The sequence below is a fragment of the Rhinoderma darwinii genome, chromosome 11 (assembly GCF_050947455.1).
Source record: "Rhinoderma darwinii isolate aRhiDar2 chromosome 11, aRhiDar2.hap1, whole genome shotgun sequence".
Lineage (NCBI taxonomy): Eukaryota > Metazoa > Chordata > Amphibia > Anura > Rhinodermatidae > Rhinoderma > Rhinoderma darwinii.
In genome coordinates, this window is record NC_134697.1 from 101,707,745 (window position 1) to 101,717,843 (window position 10,099).

At 45.3% G+C, this 10,099-nt stretch overlaps 1 protein-coding gene across 1 annotated transcript in view; it reads right to left on the minus strand.

Annotated features, from left to right (window-relative positions):
* The window catches only part of LOC142664031 (glycine N-acyltransferase-like), a 54,152-nt gene extending 44,599 nt beyond the window's left edge, over positions 1-9,553 (minus strand). The window contains exon 1 of the mRNA XM_075842917.1: positions 9,476-9,553. Within this exon, the coding sequence (XP_075699032.1) occupies positions 9,476-9,553 (78 nt within the window). The remainder of the gene's footprint in view (positions 1-9,475) is intronic.
* Between the last annotated feature and the right edge of the window lie 546 nt (positions 9,554-10,099).

The window sequence follows — 10,099 nt, forward strand, 5'->3', positions numbered from 1 at the left end:
AACAATGAAACCGTATCCTGAGAGGGAGGACGTCAGACCCGGAGGTGAGATGTAGAGGGGGGAAGGTGAAACACATCACTCGCAGCGTATCACCGTGAACCGTACCGGGCATTAGAGAAGATACAGCAAGGATATACAGCAGACAGTTATGTCATAGCCCTTTATGAAGTACAGAGAATATTCTGCAATAACCTTTAGGAATCATATCAGGATCTATCAAGACATACAAGCGGCAGTCAGTCAGGATCTTTCGTTTCCCATTCCTTCTCCAATCTAGGGAAGGATCTGGATCTTGGCGATTTAGGAAGGGAAGCACTCGGAGATAAATGCAGTTCCTGAAGCAGCTGCAGAACTTTGGCTGGATTGTTCGCAATCACTTTCCGACCATCTTTAGTGATCATGAGCTTGACAGGAAACCCCCAGCGATACTGGACATTGTGCGATCTTAAAATCTTCACCACATCTTGGAACTCCCGTCGTTTCGCCGCTGACAGATCCGTGAACGCGGAGACACCTTTAAACCTGTCTGGAAGAAGAGGTGGTGGTCGTCTCGCATCATCTTCTCTTTAATCCGATAGAAGTGTAAACGAGCGATCACATCCCGTGGAATGGCGGCTGGTAATTCTTTGGGTTTTGGTATACGCTGCACTCTATCGATAAGCAGATCTGACACAGGGACATCCGGTACCAGCGCCACAAAAAAAAGAAATTCTTCAAGTTGTTCCAGTTTTATCGCTTCAGATATGCCTCTAAACCGCACGTTGTTGCGGCGGGACCGATCTTCCAAATCCGCCACCTTTAGACGTAAGGACCCCACTCCCTCTTCTAAAGAATTGTTGATGTCTACCAGCTCATTATGCGCTGCTGAGAAGTCAGCCATTTTATCCTCCATATGAGAGGTACGTTCTCCCAGAGCAGCAAATTCCATTTGGATATTTTTAAAAGCCTCTTGAATGTCAGACTGGAGAGAAGTTCTCAGACTGTCCAAGTAAGATCTTTATAGTATCTTCCGATACAGGCGAAGCAGTAGAGTGTGACGCGTGCATAGCAGGGGAGAGACAGGTCTCTGTACTTTGCATATGTGGCATAGAAGATAGAACATGGGGAGCAGCAGAAGTACTCACTCGGCCCCTGGAGAGGATCCATGAGAGGACCGGGTGTGGTCTCTCCCACTGGCTGAAGATTGCAGCGAGGAAGCAGGAGAAGAAGGCCCCTCTTCAGCCGTCTGCACAGCCTGGAAGCCGCCGGCGCCATTTTGGGACCTCGTGGAGGGAAAGAACTCCGTAAGTCTTGCAGAGTTTGCTCTCTTTTTAGCTTTCCCCATGTTGCAGGTCGGAAAGCAGGACTTAAATGCCGCTGTCAGTGCACTTGCTGGGTCATTTCTCAGCCGTTCAGAGCCGTTTGTAATGCCCGGTGTTCAGGAGCTGAGGCACACATGTCTCACTCCATGCTCGTCCGGCCACGCCCCCTCCCCCCCCCCCCCCCCCGTTCTAATTTTTTTACGAGTCAGGAAATATTATAAATTAGATTTTAATTTATAACATTTCCCAGCGCTGGTCACTAGAGGGAGCAATTCCCAAAATTGCAGCATTGGCATGTGGTAAAGCAACCACATTGCTTTATGCTGCAAAATTGGAGCAGACACACTCGCTCTAGTGTCCTCACACAATGCCCCCTCCCTTATTCTGGCTAGTGCCAGGAGAAAGGAGGGGATTGAACGTTCTTTTGTGCGAATACAGAGTGTTGGAGGATTAGATACAGTGGTAATCAGACAGTATAACTCGAACATACACAAACATAACTTACCTGCTCCTGCCGCCGCCGCTCCTTCCGCTCCTAGTCCTTGCTTCAGAACACATGTCCGGAAGCCGCGACCGGAAGCAGTCATCTTACTGTCCGGCCGCGGCTTCCGGTCCACAAGAAAATGGCGCCGTATGTCGCTCGGCCGAAGACCTTCCTTTTGGACTGTGTGGGAGTGGCGCATGCGCCGTTCCCACACAGACGGCGTACGCTATAGTGAATGGAACGGGTCCCGTTCGCATTCTCTATGGGGATGAATGTGCCGTATTCCATGTCTGTATGTGTCGTTAATTGACACATACAGATATGAAGAAAAAAATGGCAGCCCCCATAGAGAAGAAGAAGTTAGAAAATTAAAAAAAAAGTAAAACACAAACACACAAATAAATAAAAAAATGTTTTAATAAAACACTAAAAGCAAATGGATATAAAAAAAAATTTTTTCACGACGCCCGTCCTTTAAACTTTTTTTTTACTTTTTTACTAGTCCCACTAGGGGACTTCACTATACGATCTATAATACACAGTGATTATTATGCTGTAAAACGGACAGGCATCTGCTAGGCCTCCGGCATGACCCAGCAGGCATTCACTACAGGCAGACCCTTTATTAGGCCCGCGGCTGCCATCGGAGACACAGACACTCGGTGATCTTATCGCCGAGTGCCGGTGGGGTGAGAGGAGCTCCCTCCCTCTCTCAAAAACCACTCCGATCCTGCGCTCGCTATTGAGCGCCACATCTGAGGGGTTAAACGGGTGAGATCGATACTAATATCAATTTCACCCGTTGGAGCAGGGATGCCCCCAGCCCTCATATACCTCCCTGCTCTGTTTATTTATTCCGATGCAGCGCCGTAAAAACACTATGGGGCGGTCACTAACCGGTTAAGTAAGATGCGCCCAATTTATTAAGAGGTAGGCGCATCTCTAACCGACCGTGCACCAGGAAATCAAATCTACTTCACTTGTGATCTGGAGTCAATTTGCGCTATACTTCACACCATTTTCGGCGTAACTTATAGTAAATTTGTTAGGCTGCAGGTGGCCACGTTGCCTTCTGTTAAGCTTCAGCCACTTTTTGAAAAAGCGGTGAAGGCGGCGTAAATTCAGCAAAAGTCACTTTTTTTGCCCAGAACGTAAAGTGAATTTTCCTAGACAGGTTGAAAACAAAAAACAATAAAATATATAACAAAAACTGGTCAGATGTCCAATTTAGACCATACTAAACCAAAGATCATCAATTGGTAACCGCAATTCTTCAATGCTAAAAGGGCTTTTCCAGGAATATCCATTTGTGGCCCCTTGATTCAGCCGATCAGTTGATGTCCAGGGGGTAAGACCACCACCCATCACACATTGATGACCTGTGCTAAATATAGGCCAAGATTGGTGAAGATCACCTGTTACACAATATTATATCGTGTCAAGGAGACCACATTGGTGTACACCACCAGGTTAAGCTGAGTTAGATCAGGAAAGGAAAAGGGGGAGAAGCATGTGGTCTGTGAGTAAATTAATAAATAACTTTTATTGTTTTTACATTAAAAGGAACAAATGGTTAAAAGGTCCAGTGGTGCAATTGGTATGTGTGAGTGACCCCTCAATTCACATACCCTTGGCCATAAATTAATTGATAAGGTAATATGTAATGTTGCTGTCAGTGTGCTCCGTTAGCAATACTTGGTAATTAGACTGTAACTACCACAAGTTGTATTGCAAATAAATGAAGCTATTGAGCTATACATATGCCGATCACTCTGTCGTGAATTAGTACTGGCTGTGTTACTTGGGTTGAGGTTATGTTTATTGCACTATGCAGCAATAAGCGCAGCTGGGCCAGTGTTGGTATGCCCTGCTGTTTATTGAGAAGGAAAATTGTGATGTTATTGAAATAAGCGAGGTGAGACCCCGCAAACCTCACTCCCCTGCGTTAATGTTGGTGTAACGAGTGAACAGTCACTTAACTGCACCCTCACGCTGGTGTCCCTGCAGATCAGAGCAGCAGCGTGGGGAACAGTCGTATGTGAGAATAGGAACACTCTCAGCTGTCAGCTTAGAGGCAATGTAAAGGAGTCATAACAGGAGTGACTCTGCTATAAAACGGCCGTGACAGTGATGGCCGTACTAAGCCGTCAGCTGAGAGGCAGTATCAAATTGTCAGCCTGCACATTGCCAATATATTGTAGCAAGGTATGCCTGTATGGCAACCTGGGCAAGAGCAGAACGGCAAGGGTTACGGTTCGAGACCGAACCTCACCCCAGGAGCGACTGTGTGTGTGCGGCGGGGCTGCTCTCAGTACCCGCAAGTGAATGTGAGTCACCAAGGGAGCCGGCACAGAGCCAGACGGAGTGCAGACACCCAGCTGATAGGGAATAACAGCAGGGCGCACTGCAACCACGAGCACGGACACCAGCAAGCAGCTAGCAGCCGTGAGCGCAGTGAGAGAATCGTGAAGTGAGATTGGAGCCTTGACAGCTGGGGCCAAGGGGTGCACCAGAGGATTTGTTTAAAATTGTTGCTAAGCACCCGACGCGCGTTTCGCCAGAATTCTGGCTTCTTCTAGGGGCGAAAAGCCGCCATTAAACCGCCCTATAAATAGGGTTCTTGGTTGATTGGCAGCCCCACTAGCCAATCAGAGACCTAGGTCTCGATTGGTATGGAATACAAGTATTTGTCATTAGGGATTGGAAAAGAACATATGGCAGCAGCTATAGTACACCATAGAAATGTGTCTGAGTTCAAATTACGTTGCAGGCATGTCCTGAGCCTTGCAAATATACAGATGTCCATTAACACTAGAACATGAAGGAGGAAGATTGGGGGGGTTTTTATCATCCTTAGTCCCCCATGTGTTTTAAGGAGCAGCATTTTTGAAAGATTTTATGGGAGGATTTTCATATATAGTTTTGACTTATATTTTTTACAATTTTTACTTTGTTCTCTTAATATTATAAGAAGCAGCCGAGATGTTTATTTGTTATAAAAAACATCCAAAGCCAAAATTTTCATTTAGTCCCATGGGACTCACTGTCCGCATGTGGAAGATCCATTCACTCTCCTTTTTAAGGAGTGCCTGATCTAGGTTGCCCCTTCTGATGCCCAGATGTATTTGGCACAGGGCCCAGCCCTTCAAGGAGGTCCAATCAGAGTTGTGTGTGTCCCCAAAGTGTCTAGCTATTGGGGTCGGGTTAAAAGGCTTGTTTTTGGTCTTACAATCCTTCATATTTTTTTCAAAGTTGATTATTGAGTTAATATGCTCGCGAATTCGTATACGCAATTCTCTCTTGGTTTTCCCAATATATTTCAGGCCACACGGGCATTCGAGGCAGTAAATCACACCGGGAGTTGAGCATCTTATGTGATCTGTAATCCGATGGAGATTACCAAGGGCATCCACAAATTCTTTTTTATCCACTAATACCCGACAGGCTCTGCACATTCTACACGGATGGAAACCAGGACTGAGTACCTTATTAGCTTTGTTCTTTCTTGAGAAGTGACTTTGTACCAAGATATTTGAAATGGTTTTACACTTTCTGTATCCCAAGGAGACTTTGTTGCCAAGAAGGTTTTTAAGTACTGGATCACTGAGTAAGATGTTCCAATGGCGGTTCAGGATATGCGTCATTTCATCCCAGTTTTCATTGTAGTCTGTAATGAATCGTGGTTGTGGTTGTGCTGTGTTGGCCCTAATTTTTGGGGTCAGCAAGCTGTCACGATCAGTCCTCAGCGCCCAGTTATAGGCTTTCTTAATATTTCTGTTGCTGTAATTCCTGCTTAACAGCCTGTTTTTTAATTCTGTTGCCCGCGTTTTGAAGAGCTGGAAGGTGGAGCAATTCCGTCTGAGGCGTAGAAACTCTCCCTTTGGTATGCCTCTAATAGTGTTGACAGAATGTGCACTTGTTGCATCCAAAAGGCTATTCGTAGCTGTTTTCTTGCGGTAGAGGTCTGTCTCAATTGTGCCTTGCTCATTGGTAAACAGCCTCACATCCAAGAAAGGGATTGAATGCTGGTCATATATGAGGGTTAATCTAAGATTGAGATTGTTGGTATTCAAAACCCTTTATGAACTCTTCCAGTTCTATAGAGGGGCCATTCCAGATGAGTAATATGTCATCTATGAATCTTCGCCAAATGTTGATCCTGGATGTGAATTTGTCCATTTCAGGACAGAAGACATGGCATTCTTCCCACCAGCCCAAGTATAAATTGGCGAAGGTGGGTGCCACTGCCGCTCCCATGGCTGTTCCACGTAGCTGCAGGTAGAATCTACCATCAAAAAGGAAGTAGTTATGCTTCAAAATGAACATAAGTGCACGTAAGACAAAGTCTCTACGGGATAAATTGTAACCTTCCCTTCTCTGCAGGAAGAATTCCACCGCTGTACAGCCTACTTTATGGTCTATGCTCGTGTAGAGGGACTCCACATCGCATGTTGTGAGCCATTCATTATCTTCCAGGGAGCTACCATTAAGGTCTTTGAGGATCTGCATGGTATCCCTGGTGTGGGAGGGCAACTGGTATACCAATTCGCGTAGTTCTTTATCTAACCAGTGGTTACATTTCTCAGTCAGATTCCCCACACCAGAGACGATAGGCCTCCCTGGAGGATTAGTAGAGTGTTTATGCACTTTTGGAAGGAGATAGAACGTGGCAATTCTAGGGTATTGTACCCTCATATAATCTCTCTCTTTGGCGGTAATGGCCCCTCCTTCAAAACCATCCTGTATCTCTGATTGGCTAGTGGGGCTGCCAATCAACCAAGAACCCTATTTATAGGGCGGTTTAATGGCGGCTTTTCACCCCTAGAAGAAGCCAGAATTCTGGCGAAACGCGCGTCGGGTGCTTAGCAACAATTTTAAACAAATCCTCTGGTGCACCCCTTGGCCCCAGCTGTCAAGGCTCCAATCTCACTTCACGATTCTCTCACTGCGCTCACGGCTGCTAGCTGCTTGCTGGTGTCCGTGCTCGTGGTTGCAGTGCGCCCTGCTGTTATTCCCTATCAGCTGGGTGTCTGCACTCCGTCTGGCTCTGTGCCGGCTCCCTTGGTGACTCACATTCACTTGCGGGTACTGAGAGCAGCCCCGCCGCACACACACAGTCGCTCCTGGGGTGAGGTTCGGTCTCGAACCGTAACCCTTGCCGTTCTGCTCTTGCCCAGGTTGCCATACAGGCATACCTTGCTACAATATATTGGCAATGTGCAGGCTGACAATTTGATACTGCCTCTCAGCTGACGGCTTAGTACGGCCATCACTGTCACGGCCGTTTTATAGCAGAGTCACTCCTGTTATGACTCCTTTACATTGCCTCTAAGCTGACAGCTGAGAGTGTTCCTATTCTCACATACGACTGTTCCCCACGCTGCTGCTCTGATCTGCAGGGACACCAGCGTGAGGGTGCAGTTAAGTGACTGTTCACTCGTTACACCAACATTAACGCAGGGGAGTGAGGTTTGCGGGGTCTCACCTCGCTTATTTCAATAACATCACAATTTTCCTTCTCAATAAACAGCAGGGCATACCAACACTGGCCCAGCTGCGCTTATTGCTGCATAGTGCAATAAACATAACCTCAACCCAAGTAACACAGCCAGTACTAATTCACGACAGAGTGATCGGCATATGTATAGCTCAATAGCTTCATTTATTTGCAATACAACTTGTGGTAGTTACAGTCTAATTACCAAGTATTGCTAACGGAGCACACTGACAGCAACATTACATATTACCTTATCAATTAATTTATGGCCAAGGGTATGTGAATTGAGGGGTCACTCACACATACCAATTGCACCACTGGACCTTTTAACCATTTGTTCCTTTTAATGTAAAAACAATAAAAGTTATTTATTAATTTACTCACAGACCACATGCTTCTCCCCCTTTTCCTTTCCTGATCTAACTCTAAATATAGGCCATCAATGTATGTTTCCAGAAAGCCATGCACCATGGAATATAAACCAGGCAGATTGTCTGATGCATAGCGGATGAACCTATGCAAGGGTTATCAAACAAAGGAAATCCTTGCCCTTTCTTCAGAGATCCAGGAGAACATTCTCATGTCAACGGGCTTCCATGCCGGGCACCAGAGCTCCAAGAACCAGAAAGCTGGAGGAGAATCGAGGTATGAAGCCGCAGAGAGGAGGCTCCCCTAGACTGTGGGGAAGATCCTTCTTCATCTTTTTAGAGAACTTGTGACGCGGAGAACCCTCTGGTGGGCGGTAGGCTGGCATCTTTCGCCTCAGCCTGACCAGAACAGGAATTAGAACCCTGGGTTATAGAGGTTATATCTGAAGGCTACGCAATCAATTTCACTTCTACCCTGGAACCAAATATTCAAGTTACCAAGATTCCATCAGAAAGACTAAAGAGATCTTTGCTACTCAAGAAAGAAACATTTTGCATGGAGACCACAAATTCAGTCGATGCTCTTCTCGAGTCAGGAAATTTCATGGCTACTGTGGATATTTTTTTCACATCCCTACAAGAAGATCTCTCAGACATTTCCTGAGGGTTGTCGTTCCTATAAAACGGCAAGACGTGACCATTCATTTTTGTACTTTTTTTTACTCAATAACGAAGCAGGCAACAAAGGAGAAGGAAGTATGGGGGCTTGTAGGGTTATCCTGTGTGAATTCCATACAGTTCATTGGCCTTTAAGCCGGGCCAATGCTGTTCCATGAGGGTAAAGTGAATATCCTTGTGGAACACCATCGCAACACCTCGAGAGTCAGAGCTGGGGGAGCAAACATGGAACCATTTGAAAAGTGTTAGGAAGGATTTTTAGGAACTTTCCCTTCCTTAAAGTCTGTTCCTTGTAAAAATTCAATAGAAGTTTCTTTTTTCAACAAGTCAAGAGTTGGGTGAGTTTCTTAGGTGAATTGAAGCCTTTAACGTTACATGACACTAAGTAAACAAACGCCATAGCTGTTGAATTTGTATTGAGGCTTACCTTCTATAGGTGTCTGACTATACTGACTAGGTATCTAGTCTAGTAGGTGTCTGACTAATCAATACTGACTCTCCAAACGAAAAATGGTTGGAATGGGAAAGGAGGCTTCTATTCTCCTGGTAAGTCTTCTTCCATTGAGTCTCCGGATGATGAAGTTTGTACAGAAGGTAATGGACCCAGTAACCACAGACTCCAGATGCTCCACGCGTTGGCCAATAGTTTGTACATCTGTTTTATTGTCCAATAGATCCGTGAGGACCAAGTTAAGTGCCTGTAAGACTGTTTTTTTTGACAGAGGGCGAAAACCGTGCCTGCTCCGAACCAGAGGATGCCAAAGGTGCTTACCTACTCTATTGTCTGAGGACCAGAGTGGTCTGATCCAGGAGCTTCATCCTTTGGATCTCGGCAGACACCTGTGCATGAAAAAAAACAAAGCTTTCGGAAGTCTGGGAATATTTTTGTCACGGTCTTAGGAAAGAAGAGCTTCAAAAGCCACCCTAGTCAGATGGCGAAGAGAAGTAATTGAGATCTGTTACAAACTCGCAGAGAAGACTCCTCCTGAAGGATGACTTGATTCAGATCGAGCTAGAGCAGCCTCTTGGGTGGAAAGCAGAAGATTCAGTTGACCGAATTGGAGGTGCAGCTTCCTGGTCTAACATTGATACCTTCATGAAGCATTTTACATTGGGCATGCGGGCTAGTCTTCATTTCCCTTCTTACCTTCAAAGACTCTGGAATGCTCTGTGTCAGGAGACTTCTGAGGGTGGCAAGCTTCGAAGAACAAGTTAGGACTTGCATTCTAGAAATGAGAAGAAAAAAAAAATGGAAAAATGAAGACTACGGAAACAAAAAGAATAAAACGGAGGACAGTCCATAGAGAGAACATGATATGTAGCGCCATTTGTTCGCTATACATTTTATAAACACAAAATAAGTGTAAATGTAATTATGTGACAATATCATCACAAAGAAGGACTATAGGTAATCGGCTTGTGACAGAAATTATTGTGATCTACATAAGAGTGTATTCTGTCACAAAGAAGTGGACTTTATGTGCCAAAACAGTATCAATTGTGATTTTGTGCGTCTGAAAATGTCATAAAATGGTATTCGGTCTCACAAAAAGATCACACCAACGTCAAGGCCTGGAGGAGTTTATGAGCAGAATGTCAAAAAACAACATTCTGTAACATAGCAGTAATACCCTTCTGACACGGAATACGATTTTGTGTCACAGAATGCTATTGTGTGGCACCGATTATTTTGTGTAAAAGGGGGTGCTGTTTTAGTGGGTACGCTGAGTAATGTCCCCCCCACCATCACTACCTACTTTTATTAGGATCA